Genomic DNA, 27,435 nt, shown 5'->3' on the forward strand with positions numbered 1-27,435 from the left:
GATGGAGTTTAGCGGAACATTGTGTGTGTGCCAATTGGCACCCTACATTCAATATAGTGCACTACTTGTGGAATGCATCCATTCAATAGGACCACATAATACAGCTCTACTGTGGCGGTGGGTGGCTGTGGGGTTTAGCGTTTAACGAGCGGTGCAGCTTGTATGAGGCATTGACATGATTAAGATTGCCAACGCTACAGGGATGTCACAGGATATTTCATTAGGTTCAAATTGGCATTTAGATGAAGTATTTAAAAACTATACAGCCCTGTGAAAAAGTATTTGCCCCCTTCCTAATTTTCTCTACTTTAGCATATTTTTGATAATGAATGTTATCAGATCTTCAACCAGCACCCAATGTTAGATAAAGGAAACCTGAGTGAACAAATACCACAACAATCATATACTTATTTAACCTATTTCATAAACGAAGTTATGCAACACCCAATGCTCGTGTGAAAAAGTAACTGCCCCCTTACACTCAATAACTGGTTGTGCCACTTTTAGCTGCAATGACTGCAACCAAAACCTTCCTGTAGTTCAAGCAGTCCATGCTTGAAACCCCACAAATGTAGCTGAGTTAAATCAGTTCTGCATGTAAGAGTTGGTCAGAATTCCTCCACAGCGATAAGAGACTGTTCAACAACTACAGGAAGCATTTGGTTGCAGTCATTGCAGCTAAAGGTGGTACAATCAGTTATTGAGTGCAAGGGGGTAATTCCTTTTTCACACAGGGAAATTGGGTGTTGCATAACTTTAATTAAACAAAATAAGTATACTTTTTTTTGTTATTTGTAAACTCGGGTTCACTCATCTAATATTAGGTTTTGGTTGAAGATCTGATAACATTCAGAATCAAAAATAGAGAAAATCTGAAAGGGGGCAAATACTTTTTCACGGCACTGTACAAGAGAAGTGTATATAGAAAGTGTGAAAAATCATGTTTCATTCTATAGAACCTAATAACGTAATTGTGTAGGCGTGGAACCTTGGAGTGGATGGTGACAGGTCTCAAGTTCAAATGACTTTTGTGTTCCTTGTAAAAAACAAAAAAAACAACAGCTTCCTTGTAAGAAACCCAAAACAATTGCCTTCTGGGAACCAGCAGGCTGAAGTGAAGTGTTCAACATGACTACCTGGCATGATGACTTCTTGTTGTCCGCAGTCCACCTGGTCGTGCTGCTGCTCCAGTTTCAAATGTTCTGCCTGCGGCTATGGAACCCTGACCTGTTCACTGTGATTACTATTATTTGACCATGCTGGTCATTTATGAACATTTGAACATCTTGGCCATGTTCTGTTATAAACTCCACCTTGCACAGCCAGAAGAGGACTGGCCACCCCTCATAGCCTGGTTCCTCTCTAGGTTTCTTCCTAGGTTTTGGCCTTTCTAGGGAGTTTTTCCTAGCCACCGTGCTTCTACACCTGCATTTCTTGCTGTTTGGGGTATTAGGGTGGGTTTCTGTACAGCACTTTGATATATCAGCTGATGTAAGAAGGGCTATATAAATACATTTGATTTGATCATCATGGTTATGACAAGCAGACTGATGCTGAAAGATTAGAAAAAGCAGGAAATTCTGCAAATATTTATATCTCAACCAAGTTTCCTGCTCAATGACACAACCAGTATGTACATGACATGTTGGTAGAGAGGGCTTACCTGGTAGTTTACATAGGGCAACACAATTTCCTCTGCCTGCACTGTCACAGAAGTGAAGTTCTATGAGGACAGCCAGGTCATAACGTCTTAGTTCTACAAAAGTTAACCATGTCACACGCTAACTTGTATGGCAGTCAGCCCTGTCACCCTGTAGGGGAGAGTGGGGTAAGTTGGGCCAAAGGGTTTTTGTTGTGTAGTTAGATTAACAGCTCTCTCCACATAAACTGATGGGAGGATTCATGAACACCTCTCCTCAGCCAGCAATAACATCTTACTGAACAATTCTTGGATCTGTCCCAAATTGCAACCGGTTCCCTCGATAGTGCACAACTTTTGACCATAGTCCTTTGAACTATATTGGGGAAAAGGGTGCTATTTGGAACAAATCCCTTATTTCCAAAGCAACATCTTAAAGAAATGCAACTCCTTTTTTTTCTTCTCCAACATAAAAATATACTATCTGTAGCTGTATAAGCGATTAGCAAGGCTTTGCGTGATTCAATTGAAATATGACTGTTCTAGAGGAGCTCAGATAAGTTCCTTTTCACACAAGTACATCACAATACAAGTACTTTACATTACAATGCACGTACTTCACATTAACAATGCAAGTAATGTGCATTATAATGCAACTAATTTACATTACAAGTACTTTAAGCATTGTTTTTCATAATAACACCATTGAGCAGACTCAATTATATTATATTGATCAGAATCTTGCTATCTTGTCATCGTCTCATCTTCAACCACAGCCTTGAAGCCCACCAGAAAATAATGCGAGATGTCTTACCTGGTTGGACCCGGGTGGCCTGAAGGAAATATCGCAGAGCTTTTTCGTAATTGTTTTGATTTTCCAGAGCATGACCAACATTATTCCATAGCTTGGCGTTGTTCTTGTTGACCTGAGGGGAGACAAGGCAATCAATCGAAGAAAAAAAACGGAGGAAAAACGAACGAGGAGAACAATCTTGGTGAGTTTATTGTAAGTTAGGCCAAGAATGAGGAGATGTGGACGACATACTTTTAGGGCTGAGGTAAACAGTGTATATTCCGATTCCCAGTCCCAGTTTCTGTTGAAGGTCTTGACTGCGTGTGTGGCGAGGAGGACTCCAATCATCAGCCAGGAGATCTTCCTCAAGTGTCTGGTCAATTGAGGGAGAAAGAAAATAGAAATATTGTGATTCTGTTAAAATACTGTAAAAGACAATAGAAAGCACAAAAAATACCCCACTCAAATTGATAAATGGTGTCTATTGATTCAATTTGTTTTTGAATTGTGGCTACAGACACTGAGGGCTGGTTTCCTGGACACAGATTAAGCATAGTCATGGATGATTGAAAGGGTTTCTTTTTATTTTAATTGTATTATTTCACCTTTATTTAACCAGGTAGGCTAGTTGAGAACAAGTTCTCATTTACAACTGCGACCTGGCCAAGATAAAGCAAAGCAGTTCGACACATACAACAACACAGAGTTACACATGGAATAAACAAACATAGTCAATAATACAGTAGAAAAAGTCTATATACATTGTGTGCAAATGAGGTAAGATAAGGGAGGTAAGCCAATAAATAGGCCATGGTGGGGAAGTAATTACAATTTAGCAATTAAACACTGGATTGGTAGATGTGCAGAAGATGAATGTGCAAGCAGATACTGGGGTGCAAAGGAGCAAGATAAATAAATAGAGTATGGGGATGAGGTAGTTGGATGGGCTATTTGCAGATGGGCTATGTACAGGTGCAGTGATCTGTGAGCTGTTCTGACAGCTGGTGCTTTAAGCTAGGGAGTCATGCGTGTCTCCAGCTTCAGTGATTTTTGCAGTTCATTCCAGTCATTGGCAGCAGAGAACTGGAAGGAAAGGCGGCCAAAGAGGAATTGGCTTTGGGGGTGACCAGTGAGATATCCCTGCTGGAGTGCATGGTACGGGTGGGTGCTGCTATGGTGACCAGTGAGCTGAGATAAGGCGGGTCTTTACCAAGCAAAGACTTATAGATAACCTGGGGTTTGGCGACGAGTATGAAGCGAGGGCCAGCCAACAAGAGAGTACAGTTCGCAGTAGTGGGTAGTGTATGGGGCTTTGGTGACAAAACAAATGGCACTGTGATAGACTGCATCCAATTTGTTGAGTAGGGTATTGGAGGCTATTTTGTAAATGACATCGCCGAAGTCAAGGATCGGTAGGATGGTCAGTTTTACGAGGGTATGTTTGGCAGCATGAGTGAAGGATGCTTTGTTGCGAAATAGGAAGCCAATTCTAGATTTAATGTTGGATTGGAGATACTTAATGTGAGTCTGGAAAAATAGTTTACAGTCTAACCAGACACCTAGGTATTTGTAGTTGTCCACATATTCTGTCAGAACCGTCCAGAATAGTGATGCTGGACGGGTGGGCAAGTGCGGGCAGTGATCAGTTGAAGAGCAAGCATTTAGTTTGTCTTTATATTTAAGAGCAGTTGGAGGCCACGGAAGGAGAGTTGTATGGCATTGAAGCTCGTCTGGAGAATAGTTAACACAGTGTCCAAATAAGGGCCAGAAGTATAGAGAATGGTGTTGTCTGCATAGAGGTGGATCAGAGAATCACCAGCAGCAAGAGAGACATCATTGATGTATACAGAGAAGAGTCGGCCCATGAATTGAACCCTGTGGCACCCCATAGTCTGCCAGAGGGTAGTTGGTGAACCAGGCGAGGCAATCATTTGAGAAACCAAGGCTGTTTAGTCTGCCGATAAGAATGTAGTGATTGACAGTCGAATGCCTTGGCCAGTTCGATGAAAAGTTCTTAGTCCAACACTAGGTTTATTATCTGTGTCCGTAAACCATCCTTGAGAGTGGTCCATTTTTAAAGCACTTATTTTATGCTTGGGAGACATTTATTACCCCATTACACTCCATGCGAGTAAGTGTTGGAAGGGAACTACTATCTCCAAATGGTACCAGATTTGTTTGTGCCGTCTTGCCAACTTCTTTGGTCATTGTTGGAAAGGCCACGCAAACAGATCTGGGAAGCAGGCTAACTACTGTAATACTCACCTCTTATGGGAAACAATCCTGAAGCCATGTGCCACGAGGACACAGAATCCCATACTGGGCACATAGAGCACCCTCTCTGCCACCACAAAGCCCACAGGGAAGAAGAGGTTGGAGGCTGGGATGAAGGGGAGAACAATCAAAGACAGGGCCTGGAGAAGAAGGAAGAGGAGGAATACAACCTTGAATGAGCCTACTTAAATACACTTATTGTTGTATTTTAAGATGTTCTTCTTATGAGTGCACTGGCACAGAGCAATGGGTTAACATAGATTTCAGCTGTTTGGAAACTCAGTATATACACAGCACAGAGTAAACACACCATATCAGTTTAAGACTTTCCCTTACATGTTAGCATATCTACATGATAAATATGGCAAGATAGTTATGTGACCAATTCAGGTTGATGGGAGGACACCAGGATAAACATGTCAGGAGTTACTTATCACTTCACACACTATATCAGTAGAGGACTCTAAATGAAAGATTAAGCAAGGTAGAACTTTCCCAGCATGCAAGTGACTCAATTCCTTCTCTCTTATCTGTTGCAATTAGAGTAATTTTTGGAGGAAACTCAGTTTTAAAGCTTTGTACTGGTTGTGAACTAGAGAGGCAAACGAAGGTATAGAAAATAACTTGGCAGGGAATGCAACGCACGTTATGTTACTTTTATTGCCTTACAAAAAATAAAGAAGAAATGCTAATCCAGATTTAACAGAAGCACAGCAGTAGCATAGTAGGTAGGATTTACTATTGAGGCCTGGTCTAAGCCTCGAGGAAACAGAGGAGTAGGTGTGAAGTATAGAATTCAATGACTGTCGTGTTGAGTTCAGCAGTTTAAACTGAGATTGTGTGACTGTGAAATCCAGCAGTGTGCTGTGGTAAATTCTTAGTTCACGAGTGTTGTCAAACATAACGTCTGTAAGCTGTTTACCTGCTTGCAATATGATTTTAAGTGGCCCCCATTTGACACCTCAAAAACTAGCCTGTCAGACTATTCAAAAATAATATTTGATGTTGGAGAAGTACAAAAGGCCAAATGCTGTTCACAATGAAGCAATTGCTTCAGTGGACTCAGAACTTGTCATGGAGCTTTGAATTATGAGTTTGTAGAGGATTACGCCTATATTAGGATAAAACTGTAAAATAACAAATGTTCTATTGTGGTACAGTTTCAGACACAACCCAATAAGGCTGAGCCAAAATCACACCCTTCATTTACCGATGAAGGTCAATTGCACAACTTTATAACCAGTTATTATGCTGTTACATGCACTTCTGTACGATTTTATACACATTTTGTTTTTCTATCATTCTGATGTAAGCCTATTGCAGTGGTTGGTGATTTTCTTGGCACACCAAAACTTTTTTTGTAAAAAAAACCTAACCATTTTAATTCAATGTAATTCAAGGTATGAAATTATTGTTTTTTCAAAAACAAATCTATTTTTAGACATAGTTCTGGTCAATTTGGAGTGTACAAATGATTCGAATTATGTTCCGGCCCACTGACCATGAGCTCCAGCAAAAATCATCCCGCGGCTGAATCTAGTTGCCAACCTCTGGCCTATTGGAACTAATAAAAAGTATGAAGTTGTGAAGGGCCATGTGAAGGAAATGCTATAACCACCCCCAGCCACATCTAGCTAAGTGGATGGGTCACTATTGTCTAGACATGTACACAGAAACATCTTAATTAAATTAGATGGGTCATGTAATAATATGGCCGAATTGAAGTAATTCACAACATATTCTTCAAGTTCCCCATGCTCCAGTCCGGCAGGCGGTACCCGGTGCATCAAGGCTCAGGCAAAAATACTTCTAAACAGCTTCTATCCCCTGGCCATAAGACTGTTAAATGGCTAACAACCACTGCTCTCCCGTTCCCACAGACTATCCACACTGACTCTGTCCCCATCCACAGGTCTCTACCCACACCGATACAACCTACTCTGCAGCTAAAATGATTATTGATTAGTATTACTCCATTAAACTGCTGCTCATTAATTATTGATTGCTATTAACATTAGTATTTATCCTGCTACTGGTCAAAATTCCTCCCGTTTACATGTATATACACTGCTCAAAAAAATAAAGGGAACACTAAAATTGTTGTTTATCTGGACACTTTCTGTTTTTGATATTGGTACTATGCAAGTAACTACTTCACTGTACTGTTTACACCTTCTGTATCCTGTGCATGTGACAAACTTAGATTTTATTTGACAAAGCGTGTGTTTACCACATGGACTCACATGAATCCTTAAAGAGATGGGTGGGGCTAAGGCTTAAGAGGGTGTGAACGATGCTGAATGGGTGTAGACAAAGAGCTACACGGTATGTGTTACAAAACATTCAAGGGCCATTTTCTCAAAAGCAGTGTATGATAACATTTTCTAGCTCTTAGTCTCTACTTTTGTCCAATATAAAAAACACCAAATTGTGATACTTAAGACCGAATCGAGGCAGTCTGTCACATATACAAAAGACACCCCTTCAAATGAGTGGATTCGGCTATTTCAGCCACACCGGTTGCAGACGTATATAAAATCGAGCACACAGACATGGAATCTCCATAGACAAACATTGGCAGTAGAATGGCTTTACAGAAGAGCTTAAATTACTTTCAATGTGGCACCGTCATAGGTTGTCACCTTTCCAGGTCAGTTTGTCAAATTTCTGCCCTGCTAGAGCTGCCCCGGTAAACTGTAAGTGCTGTTATTGTAAGTAGATACATCTAGGAGCAACAACGGCTCAGCCGTAAAGTGGTAGGCCACACAAGCTCACAGAACGGGGCCGCCGAAGCCTGAATGCTGAAGCCTGTAAAAAAGTCTGTCCTTGGTTATAACACTCACTACAGAGTCCCAATCTGCCTCCAGAAGCAACGTCAGAAAATAACTTTGTTGGAAGCTTCGATGGGTTTCATGGCGGAGCAGCCTAAGATCACTGTACGCAAAATGCCAAGCATCTGCTGGAGTGGAGTAAAACGCACCAACATTGGACTCTGGAGCAGTGGAAACGCGTTCTCTAGAGTGATGAATCACAATTCACCATCTGTCAGTCTGATGGCCTAATCTGAGTTTGACGGATGCCAGGAGAACGCTACCTGCCCAAATGTAGTGCTAAGTGTAAAGTTTAGTGAGGAGGAATAATGGTCTGGGGCTGTTTTTTATAGTTTGGGTTAAGCTCCTTAGTTCCAGTGACGGTACATCTTAACACTACAGCATATATATCTGACACTGTAGACGATACTAATACCAATGATTTTGGAATGAGATGTTCGACGAGCATCTCATATTCGGGGAGATCCAAGGGCCAGTCAACCTGGATGAAAGGGTTTGAAACAGCTACATTACAAAATATGCATTAATTTAATGTTAATGGTTAACGCAGCATGACTTAGGGCTACACTCCTCATCCTCCAGGGGTGGAAATATAACATCATGTTGCTGTCATCACAGCAGGTGGCTACAAAGTCCAAATAGATGCCAGGTCCTATAAAAAGGTATTTAAGACCTGAAGTCGACCTATAAATAATAACAACTGCCACATTTGTTTTCTTTAGTTTTTTGTTAATGTGGCTCATTTTCTTCTCTACCCATTTCACTCCATAATGTTATGTTTCCCTCCTTTTGGAATTTCTATTGGTGAACAACAAGCTTGGTAATTCCACCACTTCTTTGCTCATTGCAAAACAAGCTTGGAAATTCCACCAATCTGGAACATTAGTTAAATAACTCTAGTAAGTGTCCAAATTAAGAAGTCTGTAGTAGCCTAGAATCTACAACACCCCTGGGAACATTGGTGACCCATCATTCAGGGCCCCACCTGTTTTGAGACCCACCTGTTTTGCATGTAATTCTGGCATTATTTGGCATCACATGTCAGTTTAGCAAATGTAAAAAACAAATCAAATAATCCTTGAGTTAATAAAGCCTAGCTCAGTGCTATCTGTGGTGGAGGGACAGTCAGCGAAAGCACAGAGCTTAGGTGTTGTTAATCTTCTCTGGTTGCGCCATGATTGGCTCAGGGTTCTGTCACTCATTGGAACACTCAGTCACTGCAGAATCTACGGGAGAGCAAGGCAGTTCAAGCCCCCCTAGGGTGCTACCATAGATTTACAGTAAGTGTCCATCCATGAAGGCTCAAGGTCATTGGCCACAGATAAAACGACGTGAAATCACGTTCTCTCTCCCGTAGCTTTGATTGGACTGATGACCACTATATATCTCCCGTAGCTTTGATGTAAACATATTTTCTAAATCTTAGCTAGCAAACTAGATAAGCAGTCATCATGAATGACGTCGACAATCTACTCCCAAAGCTGACTCTCTTCCCTCTGTTCTCATCTTCCTAGATCTATCTGCTGCCGTCAGGCTCTGTGAACCATCAGATCCTCCCCACCCTTTCAGGGCTGGGTCTCAGGCTCTGCACACTCTAGAATTGCATCCTACCTTGCAGGCTGCTCTTACCAGGTGATGTGGAGAGGATCTGTGTATGCACCACGTACCCGCACTACTGGTGTCCCACAGGGCTCAGTTCTTGGCCCTCTCCACATTTCTCTATACGCAAAGTAACTTGGCTCCGCCATATCCTCACATGGTCTCCTATCACTACTATGCGGACAACACGCTACTAATTTTCTATCGCCCCCCTTCTGACACCCGGGTGGCGACATGCATCTCTGCGTGCCTGGCAGATATCTCAGCTTGGATGTCGGTCCACCACCTCAAGCTCAACCTAGACAAAAAGGAGCTGTTCTTCCTCCAAAGAACCTTGGTGTGACCCTGGACTACACCCTGTCATTCTCTGCAAATATCAAAGCAGTGACTCGCTTCTGCAGGTTCATGCTCTACAACAACCGTGGAGTACGACCCTACCTCACACAGGATGCAGTGCAGGCACTTGTCATCTCTCGTCTGGACTACTGCAACTCGTTGTTGTCTGGGCTCCCCGCTTGTGTCACCAAGCCTCTAACTAATCCAGAACACTGCAAAACCCTACACCCTGACCTGAGCATGCTGTTCTGCCACCTCTGGTCTCTTGGCCCTCCCACCTCAACAGCAAGGCAGTTCCTGCTAAGCCCAGTCCAAGCTCTTCTCTGTCCTGGCACCCCAATAGTGGAACCAGCTTCCTCCTGGACAGCAGAGTCCCAGCCCATCTTCTGAAAGCACCCGAAATCACTCTTCAAAGAGTATCTTAAATAATACCCCTACTCACCTCAACACTCTCAAAAAATAAATACACAAATAAATAAATACACACATATACAATTGCACTAGCTCTGACTTTGCTGATAGCTACTTTATCGAGTAAAAGTGTACTTACTATGCCTGTGATATGGTTGTCCCACCTAGCCATCTTAAGATGAATGCACTAACTGAAAGTCACTCTGAATAAGAGCGTCTGCAAAATGACTAAAATGTACATGAGAGAAAACAACTCAAACGTTCATCGACCACTGGACATAAACAATACACGACAAGTCGGAAAATCTCAAATAAAAAAATGAGTGGTTTGGAAGGAAGCAGTGGCTAACTGCGAGAGTCGCAAAGAAATCACTATTTTGCTTCCCCTGCCTGTTATTCAGTGGAGAAGGTGTGTGGTCCAAGTCTGGGTTTAAGGATTTAAAACATCTGTCTGAAAAAGTCTCAAAACATGAGAATTGTGCATCACATGTTGACAATGCTGTTTAACACGGATAAAAGGGGAAATCAAACATTGTGGCTCAGCTACACACCGCAAATAACGAGCCATCGACCTTTATAACTAACAAGCAGAGGAGAATAGGTATGTGCTTGACAAAATTATAGCATGTATTAAATTGTGTGGTTGAACGAATAGGCTTATAGGTTATGTCTGTTTCTTAATCGAAATTATGGCTTTTATCCGTTTCATCGTTCCCTTATGCCATAGTTTGTACATCTCCTTTGTTATATTGCTTATATACTGTAGATACAGTGCCTTGCGAAAGTATTCGACCCCCTTGAACTTTGCGACCTTTTGCCACATTTCAGGCTTCAAACAAAGATATAAAACTGTATTTTTTTGTGAAGAATCAACAACAAGTGGGACACAATCATGAAGTGGAACAACATTTATTGGATATTTCAAACTTTTTTAACAAATCAAAAACTGAAAAATTGGGTGTGCAAAATTATTCAGCCCCTTTACTGTCAGTGCAGCAAACTCTCTCCAGAAGTTCAGTGAGGATCTCTGAATGATCCAATGTTGACCTAAATGACTAATGATGATAAATACAATCCACCTGTGTGTAATCAAGTCTCCGTATAAATGCACCTGCACTGTGATAGTCTCAGAGGTCCGTTAAAAGCGCAGAGAGCATCATGAAGAACAAGGAACACACCAGGCAGGTCCGAGATACTGTTGTGAAGAAGTTTAAAGCCGGATTTGGATACAAAAAGATTTCCCAAGCTTTAAACATCCCAAGGAGCACTGTGCAAGCGATAATATTGAAATGGAAGGAGTATCAGACCACTGCAAATCTACCAAGACCTGGCCGTCCCTCTAAACTTTCAGCTCATACAAGGAGAAGACTGATCAGAGATGCAGCCAAGAGGCCCATGATCACTCTGGATGAACTGCAGAGATCTACAGCTGAGGTGGGAGACTCTGTCCATAGGACAACAATCAGTTGTATATTGCACAAATCTGGCCTTTATGGAAGAGTGGCAAGAAGAAAGCCATTTCTTAAAGATGTCCATAAAAAGTGTTGTTTAAAGTTTGCCACAAGCCACCTGGGAGACACACCAAACATGTGGAAGAAGGTGCTCTGGTCAGATGAAACCAAAATTGAACTTTTTGGCAACAATGCAAAACGTTATGTTTGGCGTAAAAGCAACACAGCTCATCACCCTGACCGCACCATCCCCACTGTCAAACATGGTGGTGGCAGCATCATGGTTTGGGCCGGCTTTTCTTCAGCAGGGACAGGGAAGATGGTTAAAATTGATGGGAACATGGATGGAGCCAAATACAGGACCATTCTGGAAGAAAACCTGATGGAGTCTGCAAAAGACCTGAGACTGGGACGGAGATTTGTCTTCCAACAAGACAATGATCCAAAACATAAAGCAAAATCTACAATGGAATGGTTCAAAAATAAACATATCCAGGTGTTAGAATGGCCAAGTCAAAGTCCAGACCTGAATCCAATCGAGAATCTGTGGAAAGAACTGAAAACTGCTGTTCACAAATGTTCTCCATCCAACCTCACTGAGCTCGAGCTGTTTTGCAAGGAGGAATGGGAAAAAATGTCAGTCTCTCGATGTGCAAAACTGATAGAGACATACCCCAAGCGACTTACAGCTGTAATCGCAGCAAAAGGTGGCGCTACAAAGTATTAACTTAAGGGGGCTGAATAATTTTGCACGCCCAATTTTTCAGTTTTTGATTTGTTAAAAAAGTTTGAAATATCCAATAAATGTCGTTCCACTTCATGATTGTGTCCCACTTGTTGTTGATTCTTCACAAAAAAATACAGTTTTATATCTTTATGTTTGAAGCCTGAAATGTGGCAAAAGGTCGCACAGTTCAAGGGGGCCGAATACTTTCGCAAGGCACTGTATATCTTACTCATAATTTTAGGCAATGTTCCAATTATGTATTTCATTATTTTACTCACTTTGTGTATTAATTAGCTCATGTGCTTTTCACCACCAGGAGGAGATACTATATAAACGTTGGGTCTGTAACCATGTTTGCCAGTGACAGTCTATTCCCATTAAAATATTTTTGTTAAAACAAAACTTTCAGGAATAGACCCATGCAATTCCAGTTCATAATGCGAGGGTTGTTTAGTTTGTGCAATCTGTGTCAGTATATTGTGGATCCTCATGATTGTATTTTCCATCCTTTATAGACCACATAATAGAACACTTCAAAATGGTAGGCTAACCACTGACTCTCACCCCCTCGCTCTGTCTCTCAACTTAAAGACTAAAGTTTAAGGCCTCAACATCTTTCTGAATTTATCTGAACTAAGCTTTATTTAAATGTCTTTTGCTGTCCATTTCGTAAGTGCCGAACGAATAGGCCTACTTCGTCAGAGATCGTTGGCTTGCACTAGCTTATAACTAGAGCTAAGTTTTAATGACATATGAATAAAAATATTATGAATTTACTGAACATAAATGTAATAAAGTTTGTCTATGGTTCAAAAGTCAAAACTCATGTTTTGTTATTATAGAAGGAGAATGTGGTTCTTATCGACTTACACAAATCCCCAAGGAATCAGCAGAAACCATGTTTATTTAAGCAAGTCAGCTATATCAGCTTTGGGTTTTAAAAAGGCAAGTAAATGAGGCGGAATGAACTGTTTCGACTGCCAGACGAGGCCCCACTGATAGCCAGGTGTAGTGGTGGTAAGGTTTCACTCCATGGTGCTGAAGGAAAGCTCGGCTGTTGGGACAAGCTTTATGAAGGCCCTAACAGTTTGTGGGAACCGTTTTTCACCGCTTTCGTGAATTTAATGTATTGTTTAGCGGCGACGCTGGTATGCATCTAAAAATATTGGTTGAATTTGACCCACCAAGATTTACATGCTAAAATTGCCACTGCCTGGGAAGAAGGCAGTTGATTACCAGCATCCCTTGCAGACAACACAACAGCTCATTCAAATTTCACACCTTAAAAGGGCTCGGTGGTTTCCCAGACCCAAATGGAGATGATCTACTGAAAGTGTCCAGGAGTGCAAGAGTAGCCTTATTAATCTGGGTCCCGGAACCCAGCCCATAAGGGACAATTCAGAGTTCTAGGCCTAATTCTATATTAGCATATCTCCGATGTTCTAGATTATCATGCAGCCTCAAGTGTAACAAAAACTGACATTTAATGTAATTTCCATTATTATCAGGACATACATTCTGAGTTCGGCAACAGTGGTGGACTCAAATAGTTTGGTTTGGAAGACACTACACGAAGAACAGAAACAATCCATCAATATAGCCAAAACAATGTTTCCTATTGGTCTAAAATAAGTAGGCTATGGGGGATTTCTGCAGTGGGGATAAAAAAAAAGAACAAAAAAACTCGTAATAATAGCCAAACCAAATAGAATCTAAATGTAGTCTCATCATATCCTTAAGCTAGCTGTTGAGCTATGAGCTTTCTTTCTCTTAGAAATCAGAGTAACTATTTTTTCTACATTATTGTGATTTGTCGTGGGGAGGGTAGGGAGGGTAGGGTAAAAGCAACATTGTGAGCACGTTCACTGACCCGTGTTGATTCAGAGAGAACAGAGTAAGGAAGAAGTTATGGGTCTGTTACTCTGTTACACTCCGTTCTATCACTTTCTCTTCCGCTATCTATGGGCACGCAGAGGATACAGTAGAGCAGATTCAGGGCAGGCATCCACACTGCTGAACTTTCCACTAAATTTCATTCAGGAGAGAACAGAAGTGGTGTAAGCCAGGCTGAGGATACAGAGAGATGCCATCTGTTGTGACAAAAGAGTAAAACAACATCCCAGGCTTCCATGGTATGTTGTACAGAATATGAATTGTCTTGACTTTATAAACACAGAAGGGTTAGGCTGTGTGTAAAGTAGATGGCACAGTGAGTGAAACTCAACGCCAAGAGGTCATCATTCACTCTACAAGCAGAACAAGTCGAACTTATTGGCCCAATGTGGGAATTTCCACAGTGATGTTTTGATGTCTTTGTCGTGACTACAGTTAGGTTATTGTCAAGCAAATAACTGCCGGTCTTACGGTAATTGACCGTTAATTGACAAACACGTTTAGCATCTCCTGGCTTCCACGCATAGCCTTCAAGCCACTGACGCAGACCTTTGGACCGTCTACATTTTTAAAAAGTCTAGTAAGTCAATTTAATATAGCCTACACAATCACAATAAATCCATTATTTATTTTAGACAAGTCTACATAAACATGATATGAAGAAAATGTAGTCCATTTCAGAAGAACAGAATAGCATACTTTGAGTTGTCCTCATGTTAGGTCCTGATCTGGCTATGCCATATGGCTGTGGCTACACTAGTTCATTTAGCAGACAACATTTGCTTAGAATTCCGTGGCATTATTTCGTATTATTCTATAGTATGAAGAATATAATTGAACATAGCTTGCTAAAATAGAAAGGATATATTCTGCCAACAATTTCAAAGGAAGTGCACACATGCGCACAGCCGGTTATTTCAAACATGAACCTATGCTTTATTCTGTGTTGAGCATTTAACAAAGAAACTGGTCCTCCTATATGCTTCATTTAGAGGTATTTATGCAACTTTAGTTGTGATACAAACGTCGGGCAATATGATTGGATTTTTAATACATTCTATGGCTGCATGATGGGATTCTAATGATGATTTGAAAAAAGTCGCAAGCTGCACACACTTCAGTCTCATTCACAATTTGACAAGCACTTGATAATATTCTCACCAGGTCTTGAATTTTCCCAGCAGCACCCCCTTGTGTAGCCGTAATGCCCCATAAAACAATCCATGCCTTTTGCGGCCAAAGTGGGTGTTGTGCCCTTCGGGTGAATATAATAATTATCATTCCCGGCTGCTGTGCTCTGAAGCACTTCTCACTCACATGGCTCTCTCAGATGTAGCCAATGCCCGTCACGTGATCGGGTTCCTTCTCACAGGCATTTCAGCTAAGAAGTAGGATTCAAGTGAATGAAGACAGACACACTGGGGATGTTACTGAGCATTTTGAACATGATAGAGCTGTCCACATTTAGGCTACCTTTAGTCAGCCAGCAAGATGAGTAGGCTTAACGAACAGCAAAAGCACTGTCCTATGTCAATCTATTATCCCCCATAGTAAAAAAGTTGGCCTATTCCTTCGGTACAATAAATAAATATTCCAAACACTCTGGGAACGTTGTGGGATGCAATAGATCCCAAATTAATACAACCCCTAGCATAAAAAAAAGTTTAAAAGCAATGAGACTGATGCAACAGATGAGAACTTTTAACTTAAAATGTTGAACTATTAGGCTATTTCCGGGTTGACGACACCTTGCTGTCTCCAGTCCACCTGGACATGCTGCTGCTCCAGTTTCAACTGTTCCGCATGCGGCTATGGAACCCTGACCTGTTCACCGGACGTGCTACCTGTCCCAGACCTGCTGTTTTCAACTCTCTAGAGACAGCAGGAGCGGTAGAGATACTCTGAATGATCGGCTATGAAAAGCCAACTGATATTTACTCCTGAGGTGCTGGCCTGTTGCACCCTTGACAACCACTGTGATTATTATTATCTGACCCTGCTGGTCATCTATGAACATTTGAACATCTTGGCCATGTTCTGTTATAATCTCTACCCGGCACAGCCAGAAGAGGACTGGCCACCCCTCATAGCCTGATTCCTCTCTAGGTTTCTTCCTAGCCACCGTGCTTCTACACCTGCATTGCTTGCTGTTTGGTGTTTTAGGCTGGGTTTCTGTACAGCACTTTGTGACATCAGCTGATGTAAGAGCTTAATAAATAAATTTGATTTGATTCTTCAAATTATAAGTACAGCAGTGCACACAGGGCAGTAGGCTATAAGTGCAAATGTTCCAAAATGCAATCAATTAGCGTGAAAACACTTCTCGAAAGTGACGCTAAATGTGATTATGTATGTAAAGGTGAATTTTTAATGGTGGAAATTATCTTGCCCAAACTTGAAACTCATGCACTGTGTATATTATGCCAGTTAGGTATCGGTTATAAAGCAGATTACTATCCTTTAATTTGAAGAAGTTATTTGGCCACGTTGGTTGTGATACAAACCTAATTAAAACATATAGGCCTATGGGCTAGGCTACATGAGGTGTGATACAAACCTAATCAAAACATATAGGCCTATGGGCTAGGCTACATGAGGTGTGATACTAACCTTATTAAAACATATAGGCCTATGGGCTAGGCTACATGAGGTGTGATACTAACCTAATCAAAACATATAGGCCTATGGGCTAGGCTACATGAGGTGTGATACAAACCTAATCAGAACATATAGGCCTATGGGCTAGGCTACATGAGGTGTGATACAAACCTAATCAGAACATATAGGCCTATGGGCTAGGCTACATGAGGTGTGCGACTTTGATTTGAAAAAGTAGGAAAAAAAGGCATGCGCTGTTCCTTGACTTACTGCTCAAGCTGAGTATCATTCAAGGGATAGGCTAATATTGTCACCCACCAGACTACTCTAGATTTAATTTTCTTTACATACAGTGCACAAAATAATATGTGTGAAATTAGTTTAGATTTAGAATGGACCATGATCATGCACCTGTCGGGGTATAGGGGTATTGTTGGAAAAAATACATGTATTTAAACAGCGAAAGGAGGATGCTTTTAATGTGGTTCATTTTCATGCCAGCCATGTAGGCTATACTCCTGTTGTAAAGCGAAGCAATGTGCTTAATATTAGGAAAGTTGATAGATAAATAAATATAGTAGGCCTAGCCTATAGAAAGCTGATGGGATCCTCCACTTTTTAATAGATGTCATCAAAACTCTGTTTTCTCACGCAATTGCATAGCCGATAGAAAGATTACACAAAATGAGCTCATGGGCAATAATGAACTATTTGATTAGATTTCAGTACATTTGCATTGACGTCAGAGTGATTAGAGGGACAATAGAGTGCTGAGTACCAGGCAGTTAGAAAGTTTGGTAGGTTACTAATGATCAGCAGCATCAGAGCTTGGAGAAGCCTATTTACATGACTAAACAGTCATGTGGTATTTGAATGCTGTTATGACCGCTGGTGTGGAGGTAATACGGTAAGCCGTAACAGCCCTAGTTACAACTGGTAACTTCAGGTCAGAAACAAACCATACTAGTGCAGAAAAATTCCACACCACAGATAATAATTTCCATGACAGCTGCCAAAAGCACATTGGACAATGCAACGTGTAAGAGCAAAAGAAGAAAAATAAATGTATTTTGATCTGGCAAAACCACAACCACCAATAAAAAAAGGCAGCGAGATTCACTTATGCACGGTATCACAAGTCTTTATAAACCACAAACTCTCACTCCACTAACCATGAGGACGGTCTTGGCGGAAGAGTGTGAGTGGCGGAGGCTGTGGAAGGCCAGCAGGCCCAGCAGGCTGTAGAAGGCCAGGGTGGCCAGGTTCCTCAGGTCTAGAGGGCTTTCCACCAGAGGAATGGTACCCATGGTCCAATCACAGCAGAGCTCCGAGGGGTTCAGAAGGAGCCAGGCATTCAATGGCAGCAGGTAGTTGAAGGTCAGCTGCCGGGCCGGAGTCGGGCTGACAGCTGCGGGGTTGTCAAACCTGGAGAAGAGAGGGGAAATGATGTTAGGGACCATATAGGATGGAATCACAAGCTAGAATATAAAATAAATTAAATCTGCTTTTCTAAATGGCGATGTTCTATTTCCGGTCCTTGTTAAAAGGTAACAATCCTTAGTGGAAGTGCCTACTATTAAGCACATTATTCGTCAATTGTGGGAATTTATGAAAAAACAAATGTAGTACAACCGAGGCGAAAGGGTTATAAATGCTAATGGCTGCTAATCTGGTTTTATCCTGTAAGTGGCACTCTTTTCAAGGAATGGGACCCAACTTCTTAAAGGCCCTAGGATCCATGTGTACAGAGGTGGTCTGCCAGTCAAAAGGACGACAACCCTACATGGGATGGGGAAGGTTTTTGTGGGAGGGAAATTGGAGGACAACTTAGAGCCAGCTGGAGCTACAGTATGCTTAGCAGGGCATCTATCAAGGTACAGCTTCGTGGATAACGGAAAGGCGTTGATTCTGGTGGTACTGGTAGATATGAATAAGTATATCAAATTAGTGGCAAGGATAGTGGTAAGTACACTTCATGACCAAAAGTATGTGGACGCCTGTTCGTCGAACATCTCATTCCAAAATCATGGGCATTAATACAGAGTTGGCCCCCCTTTGCTACTATAACAGCATCTGCTTTTCTGGGAAGGCTTTCCACTAGATGTTGGAACATTGCTTCCATTCAGCCACAAGAGCATTAGTAAGGTCGGGCACTGATGTGGGGCAATTAGGCCTGGCTCGCAGTCCGAGTTTCAATTCATCCCAAAGGTGTTTGATGGGGTTGAGGTCAGGGCTCTGTACAGGGCAGTCAAATTATTACACACCAATCTCAAACCATTTCTGTATGAACCTTGCGTTGTGCACGGAACTAAGGGGCTTAGCCCGAATCATGAAAAACAGCCCCAAACGATTATTCCTCCTTCATTAAACTTCACAGTTGGTATTGTGCATACGGGCAGGTAGCGTTCTCCTGGCATCCACCAAACCCAGATTTGTCCGTTGGACTATCAGATGGTGAAGAGTGATTCATCACTCCAGAGAACACATTTCCACTGCTTATGAGTCCAATACACCCATAGTGATTGTGTGCGGCTGCTCCTGTTCTAGTGCTGACGTTCCTCCCAGAGGCCGTTTGGAACTCTGTAGTGAGTGCTGAAACCGAGGACAGATGATTTTTTACACGCTATGCGCTTCAGCATATTGCGGTCCCGTTCTGTGAGCTTGTGTGGCCTACCACTTCGCGGCTGAGCCGTTGTTGCTCCTAGACTGTTCCACTTCCCAATAACAGCACTAAGTTGACCGGGGCAGCTCAGCAGGGCAGAAATTTGACGAACTGGCTTGTTGGAAAGGTGGCATCCTATGACGGTGCAACATTGAAAGGCACTGAGCTTTTCAGTAAGGCCATTCTACTACCAATGTTTGTCTATGGACATTGCATGGCTGTGTGCTCGATTAAATACCTGGCAGCAACGGGAGTGGCTGAAATAGTCGAATCCACTAATTTGAAGAGATTCTGAATATTATGGACACTTTGGAATTGACTGATATTTGGAGGCTTAAAAACCCAGATCCCGTAATATATAATTGGAGGAGGCTTAATCAAGCTAGTCAGATTGATTATTTTCTCATATCCTTTTCAATGGTGGCAAAAGTGAAGAAAAGTATTGATTGAGGAAATAAGACCATCAACTTATATCCCTCCATATAACTATGACAGACTTTCCACAAGGAAATGGGCATTGGAAATTTAACTAAGGTTTATTGACTGACAGTACTTCCTTGGCAAAAACTAAAGAATTCATATAACTTTTTCTTGCACAATACAGGAACAGCAGACCCATTTATTGCATGGTATGGCTTTAAAATGTGCCTTTAGGGTCAATTCAATGACATTTCCTATTGCAAAAACGGTATCGGTCAATGTAGACAAGACTTACAACAGAAATAGAAAATCTAACATTACAAAAAGCAAAACAATAGGACTTTATTGAGGAAAGATAGGGTTTCACTCATCTAAAACCAGCAAATTAGATGAAGTTTTTCCTAAACCTTTAATATAGAAACGCAACCAAAAATAACCTACAGAAAATAGACTTAACAAAAATATAAAACGCACCACGCAACAATCAACGATTTTACAGAGTTACAGTTCATAAGGAAATCAGTCAATTTAAATAAATGAATGAGTCCCTAATCTATGGATTTCACGACTGGGGAGGGGCGCAGCCATGGCTAGTCCTGGAAGGGCATAGGCACACCCACTGGGGAGCCAGGTCCAGCCAATCAGAATGAGTCCTCCCCCCCCAAAAGGGCTTCATTACAGACATAAATACACCTCAGTCTTATCAGTTGTCAGACGAGCCCACAGGTGAAGAAGCTGGATGGTCCTGGGCTGGCATGATTAGACATGGTTGTGAGGCCGGTTGGACATGTCGCTAAATTCTCAAAAACAAGGGAGGCGGTTTAGGGTAGAGAAATTAACATTAAATTCTCTGGCAACAGCTCTGGTGGACATTCCTGCAGTCAGCATGCCAATTGCATGTCCCTCAAAAGTTGAGACATCTGTGGCATTGTGTTGTGTGACAAAACTGCACATTTTAGAGTAACCTTTTAATGTCCCCAGCAAAAGGTGCACCTTTGTAATGATCATGCTGTTTAATCAGCTTCTTAATATGCCACACCTGTCAGGTGGATGGATTATCTTGGCAAAGAAGAAATGCTCACTAAAAAGGATGTAAACAAATTTGTGTACAAAATTGGAGAGAATTAAGCTTTGGAACATTTCTGGGGTCTTTTATTTTAGCTTATGAAATATGGGACCAACACTTTACACGTTGCATATATATTGTTGTTCAGTATAGTTACAAACGATGGACAAATCCATATCTCACCAAAGGAGATTTTAAACAAATGTTCTCGTCATGTTGACCTTGGTCAGTCAATTGTCTGCTCTTCCCTCTGTATCTGGCTTGACTGTTAACCAGTCAACTTCTAGTGAATCTTTATTTTTATTCAAACAATTTACTACCTGTGATGTGCTAGATGCCTTACTCAAGATTGATGTAAAACAAATTCACTGGGGCTGATATGTTTCATGCATTTGTGATGCAGCTCTGCCCCAGATTGATGAATCATTATCCACTTTAAAAAAAAAAACCTGCCACATATATCTGTTCCTATGCCCAAGGTTTTGAAGGTGGCCCCCTTCACAAAAGGTGGTGACCCTTGTGACCTAAATAATTCTGAACCTATTTCTAAACTTTCTTGCCTAGCTAAAATATTAGAATCGTTGATTCCTTCTCAGCTAAGAACTTTCTTATCTTTGAAATATGTTTAAATGTACAGTCAGTCAGTTTTAGACCAGGCCATAGCACTATCTCTGCTGTATCCCAAGTTATAAACAATGTGGTTAACTGTATGGATAAAAGGCAACATTGTGCTGCCCTCTCCATTGACCTTCTATACTGTTGATCACTCACTACTAATTCAGAGGCTTTACACAATTGGTCTAGATCAGGCTAAATTGTAACTGGTGTAAAAGTACTTGACAGATAGAACTGTGTATCTACTGATGGTATAACTACTGACCCCCTGCAGGGGTCAATACTTTGTCCTTCCTACGATTTACATTACCAATATTGACTTGTCTGTAAAAATGAAATTAATTGAATTCAGGTAAAACTAAGTATATATTGCTCTCTAGAGCACATACAAATAACTCTGACGATTTCAACATACAGTTGAAGTGGGAAGTTTACATACACTTAGGTTGGAGTCAATAAAACTCGCCTTTCAACCACCCCACACATTTCTCATTAACAAACTAGTTTTGGCAAGTCGGTTTAGACATCTACTTTGTGCATGACACATACGTTTTCCAACAATTGTTTACAGACAGATTATTTCACTTATAATTCACTATCACAATTCCAGTGGGTCAGAAGTTTAAATACACTAAGTGGACTGCGCCTTTAAACAGCTTGCAAAATTCCAGAAAATTATGTTATGGCTTTACAAGCCTCTGATAGGCTAATCGACATCATTTGAGTCAATTGGAGGTGTACCTGTGAATGTATTTCAAGGCCTACCTTCAAACTCAGTGCCTCTTTGCTTGCCATCATGGGAAAATCAAAAGAAATCAGCCAAGACCTCAGGAAACAATTGTAGACCTCCACAAGTCTGGTTTATCCTTGGGAGCAATTTCCAAATGCCTGAAGGTACCACGTTCATCTGTACAAACAATAATACGCAAGTGTAAACACCATGGGACCACGCAGCCGTCATACCGCCCAGGAAGTAGACGTGTTCAGTCTCCTAGAGATTAATGTACTTGTGTGAAAAGTGCAAATCAATCCCAGAACAACAGCAAAGGACCTTGTGAAGATGCTGGAGGAAACAGGTACAAAAGTATCTATATCCACAGTAAAACAAGTCCTATATTAACATAACCTGAAAGGCCGCTCAGCAAGGAAGAAGCCACTACTCCAAAACCCCCATAAAAAAGCAAGACTACAGTTTGCAATTGCACATGGGGACAAAGATCGTACTTTTTGAAGCAATGTCCTCTGGTCTGACGAAACAAAAATATAACTTTTTGGCCATAATGACCATCGTTATGTTGGAGGAAATAGGGGGAGGCTTGCAAGCCAAAGAACACCATCCCAGCCATGAAGCACGGGCGTGGCAGCATCATGTTCTGGGGGTGCTTTCCTACATGAGGGACTGGTGCACTTCACAAAATAGATGGCATCATGAGGCAGGAAAATTGTGGATATATTGAAGCCAACATCAAGACATCAGTCAGAAAGTTAAAGCTTGGTTGTAAAATGGGTCTTCCAAATGGACAATGACCCCAACCCTACCCACAAAGTTGTGGCAAAATGGCTTAAGGAAAACAATGTCAAGGTATTGGAGTGGCCATCTAAAAGCCCTAACCTGAATCCTATAGAACATTTGGGGGCAGAACTGAAAAAAACGTATGCGAGCAAGGAGGCCTACAAACCTGACTCCGTTACACCAGCTCTGTCAGGAGGAATGGGCCAAAATCCACCCAACTTATTGTGGGAAGCTTGTGGAAGGATACCCAAAACTTTTGACCCAATTTAAACCATTTAAAAGGTAATGCTACCAAATACTAATTGAGTGTATGTAAACTTCTGACCCACTGGGAATGTGATTAAATAAATCAAAACTGAAATAAATCATTATCTCTACTATTATTCTGGCATTTCACATTCTTAAAATAAAGTGTGGATCGTAACTGTCCCAAGTCAGGGAATTTTTACTATGATTAAATGTCAGGAATTGTGAAAAACTGAGTTGAAATGTATTTGGCTGATGTGTATGTAAACTTCCGACTTCAACTGTATGTACTTTGGGATGGTGTCCACATTTTTGTGTTCCTGCTTACAAATATTAGGGCATCTGGATAGATGAAAATCTGTATTTAAAAAAAAAAGCATATTGATGAGTTAAGGTGAGAATAAAAATGGTCATCTTGTATATTAATAGGCCATGCCTCTTGCTAAATAGTAGAAAGCAGATTACTCAGTAGAAGTTCCAATCGGTGCAAGACTATGGCAACAATCTATATGAACACAGTTGCCACTTCTTTAAAAGCCTTGAGATGCAGTTGATCATAGAGCTCTGTGCTTTATTACAGGCGTTAGTTTTAGTACTCATTATTGCATTATCTCCCACTAAGTTGGTTGGCCCTCTGATGTCACGTAGGTTGACACATGTTTTCATATATAAAGCCCTTTTACAAAAGCTCCCGCTGTACCTAACATCAACACTAAACTTTAGACATGAGTTACCACACCTAGTCTCAGGGATGGAAATTCCTTTGGTCTCTACTGAGTTAACTAAAAGTTGATTTACCTTTCTTGCACCTTATTTGTGGAAAAATCTTCAAAATGTTCTTAAATGTGATGTGGTGCCTCTAGGGAAATTCAGAAAGCTGATTGAGGACCTTATTACTGGTGAAGGTGTTTGTTTTTTATTACCATTTTATCTTTAATTATGTATTTATATTTTGAGGTGTGTCTTTTCTGTAATTTATATAATTCAGGGCTCAATTGTAAAATAAACCTTGGTGTCAGTATGTCTCCCTGATAAAATAACGGTTAAATATACATATTTTTTTAATTATCCTACCTCAGATGACGATGAGTTTCGTGACATCCTTCTCCCCAAAAATAATGTTAAACTATCTGCGACACACAAAACATTTTTGTTCAGGCCTAATTACATTGGATAATTAAAGTTGAAAATGGATTCCTTTTAGATTGGGAAAACCCCTGGCCTTGATGGCATTCAAGTAGATATATCAAACTTTTTATGAACCATTTTAGGATCCATTATCATCATCATGATTTAATTACTCTTATATAAATGTCAAACTGACGGACAAACAAAAAGAGGGACGGATCTCTCTCCAACTGAAGCAGGAGCCAGGGGTGGCAGTACAAAAACCCAGTATCTTAAAAAAAAATGGAATACCCCTCACCCTTCAATGTTGGGATGCTAAAATATTGGCAAACTGTATTGCTCAGAGAATTAAAAAGATCATATGTGACATTTTTCATCCCAATCAGACAGGATTCTTAAAAGGAAGATATATTGGAGACAGACAACTACAAGAAATAATTAAACTATGAAAATGCAGGGAAACCAGGTATAATCTTTATAGCAGATTTTGAGAAAGCTTTCGAGACAGTACATCTAGAATCTGTTCAAAAGTGCCTGGTTTTATTTATTTTTTTACTTTGGAGAATCTCTCATAATATGGGTAAAAGTCATGTACAACAATACTTTGTCAAATAAAAAAACATTTACTTCTCTGACAACTTTGAATTGTCAAGAGGATGACAACCTTAAGGGGCAAAACATTTATTGATTAGAGACAAAAGTATTAAACGTACACTGATGATTCAAGTTCGAGTCATCAATCTTCAACCTTGAAGGGCATTAATGAGGACCTGGATAATTTCTCCAGTTTCTCTGGACGAAAACCCAACGATGATAAATGCTATATTTACATAAGTATTCAGAACCTTTACTCAGTACTTTGTTGAAGCACCTTTGGCAGCTATTACAGTCTCGAGTCTTCTTGGGTATGATGTTACAAGCTTGGCACACCTGTATTTGGGTAGTCTCTCATTCTTCTTGGTTGGTTGGGAAGCGTTGCTGCACAGCTATTCTCAGGTCTCTCCAGAGATGTTCGATCGGGTTCAAGTCTGGGCTATGGCTGGGCCACTTTGGGATATTCAGAGACGTGTCCCGAAGCCACTCCTGCATTGTCTTGGCTGTGTGCTTAGGGTTGTTGTCCTGTCGGAAGGTGAACCTTCACCCTATATATCTCTTTGTACTTTGCTCCGTTCATATTTGCCTCAATCCTGACTAGTCTCCCAGTCCCTGCCGTTGAAAACCCTCCCAACATCATGATGCTGCCACCAACATGCTTCACCGTAGGGAAGGTGCAAGGCTTCCTCCAGACGTGACGCAATCTTGGTTTCATCAGACCAGGGAATCTTGTTTCTCATGTCCTTTAGCTGCCCTTTGGAAACCTCCAAGCGGGCTGTCATGTGCCTTTTAATGATAGGTGTGTGCCTTTCCAGATCATGTCAAATCAATTGAATTCACCACAGGTGGACTCCAAATCAAGTTGTAGAAACATCTCAAGGATGATCAATGGAAACAGGATGCACCGGAGATCAATTTCGAAACTCATAGCAAAGGGTCTGATTACTTATGTAAATAAAATAGTTTCTAAAAACCTTTTTTCACTTTGTCATTATGGAGTATTGTGTGTAGATTGAGTAGTATTTTTATTTATTTAATCCATTTTAGAATAAGGTTGTAACGTAACAAAATGTGGAAGGGAAGAGATCTGAATAATTTGCGAATGCACTGTATATCAACAATCACACCAAGAGTCTAATTAAATCATTATTTTAAATCTGCAACGAACCGTGTGTGATTTGGGCAGACACACACCACACAGCTAGTGGGTAGCGTTAAGCTGCATTTATATTGGTATGACCTGGGCCAATTAAGAACCATTGCTTATCTGTGAATTAGAGTTTGGAGCAGTCTGCCCATAAGTCAAATGCATTTTTGTCCAATTCCCTGAATCTGAATTCCTTGTCGAACTGACATGCTATCATGGTACATTTGCTTGAGGCATTGGGGACCACTGATGACACCGCTGAAAATAAGCTTGGGTAAAGAGAGCAGCCCATGAGGAGGACAGGGAGGGGGAGGAGAAGTAGGAGGAGGAGGAGAGCAGGAGGCAGTGCCAGGAAGGGGGGAGAGGCACCAAGGCAGTGCCAGGACAGTGAACTTACAAGTGAATTCACTTGGCTGTCTGGTTAAACAATAAAATCAGGTCTACAGAGCTACCAGCAATAAACATAAAGGGCTCCAGTTCCAACGAAAACAAGCCTATTCAGTAGAATAGTAAAAGTCCTTGGAGTACTGATTTCTTAATGACTACTGTCTACAACAGAAACCGGTTGGTTCGAGCCCTGAATGACATTTGGCAAAAAAATACAAATACTTTCTACTGTTCTAATTACATTGGTCACCAGTTTATAATAACAACAAGGCACCTCGGCAGCTAGAGCGTTGTTTGTAGACCATGAGACATCCAGAAAATCGGTCTTCTCACAAAATCATCTGTAAAGTCCAAAAGTTAATTACATTGGTAACCAGTTTATAATAGAAACAAGGCACCTCAGGGTTGTGATATGGCCAAAACTGAGTAAAGGGTCTGAATACTAATGTAAAGTTAATTTTAAGAAATATATTTTTTAATTATACATTTGCAAAAAGTTCTAAAAACATGTTTTCACCTTGTCATTATGGGGTTTGTGTTTAGATTGATGAGGATTTATTTTTATGTAATCAATTTTAGAATAAGGTTGCAACGTAACAAAATGTGGAAAAAGGGAATGGGTCTGAATACTTTCCGAATGCACTGTATTTATTCATGGTTTTACCAACTCAGGAAAATCATTTCTCAAATCATGTGAGAAAAAAATATTTCATTTGATTTCGTATGGCAAACCAGATAAAGTTAAACGGGCATAATTATATAACGAACATGCGTTGAGGGTTAAAACGATAACATATGAAGGCATTAAACAGCTCTCTTAATAACCTGTTGAGTGTAGGGGGCAGTATTTTGATGTTTGGATGAAAAACATACCCAAAATGAAACTGCCTATTTCTCAGGCCCAGAATCTAGAATATGCATATAATTGTCAGATTAGTATAGAAAACACTAAAGTTTCCAAAACTGTCAAAATATTGTTTGTGAGTATAACAGAACTGATATTGCAGGCAAAAACCTGAGGAAAATCCAACCAGGAAGTGCCTAAGAGAATTGAATCTCCCTTTTCCATTGCATGCCTATCCTCCATGTAAATGGATATCAACCA

General features: G+C 40.8%; 1 protein-coding gene across 1 annotated transcript in view; it reads right to left on the minus strand.

The window, feature by feature from the left end:
* Positions 1 to 27,435, minus strand: part of tmtc3 (transmembrane O-mannosyltransferase targeting cadherins 3) — a 117,407-nt gene that overhangs the window by 17,913 nt on the left and 72,059 nt on the right. The window contains exons 7-10 of the mRNA XM_024380079.2: positions 17,725 to 17,977; positions 4,698 to 4,846; positions 2,685 to 2,805; positions 2,454 to 2,565 (exon numbers count right to left, since the gene is read on the minus strand). Coding sequence (XP_024235847.1) covers positions 2,454 to 2,565; positions 2,685 to 2,805; positions 4,698 to 4,846; positions 17,725 to 17,977 — 635 coding nt within the window. The remainder of the gene's footprint in view (positions 1 to 2,453; positions 2,566 to 2,684; positions 2,806 to 4,697; positions 4,847 to 17,724; positions 17,978 to 27,435) is intronic.

Source organism: Oncorhynchus tshawytscha, linkage group LG19 (assembly GCF_018296145.1).
Source record: "Oncorhynchus tshawytscha isolate Ot180627B linkage group LG19, Otsh_v2.0, whole genome shotgun sequence".
NCBI lineage: Eukaryota > Metazoa > Chordata > Actinopteri > Salmoniformes > Salmonidae > Oncorhynchus > Oncorhynchus tshawytscha.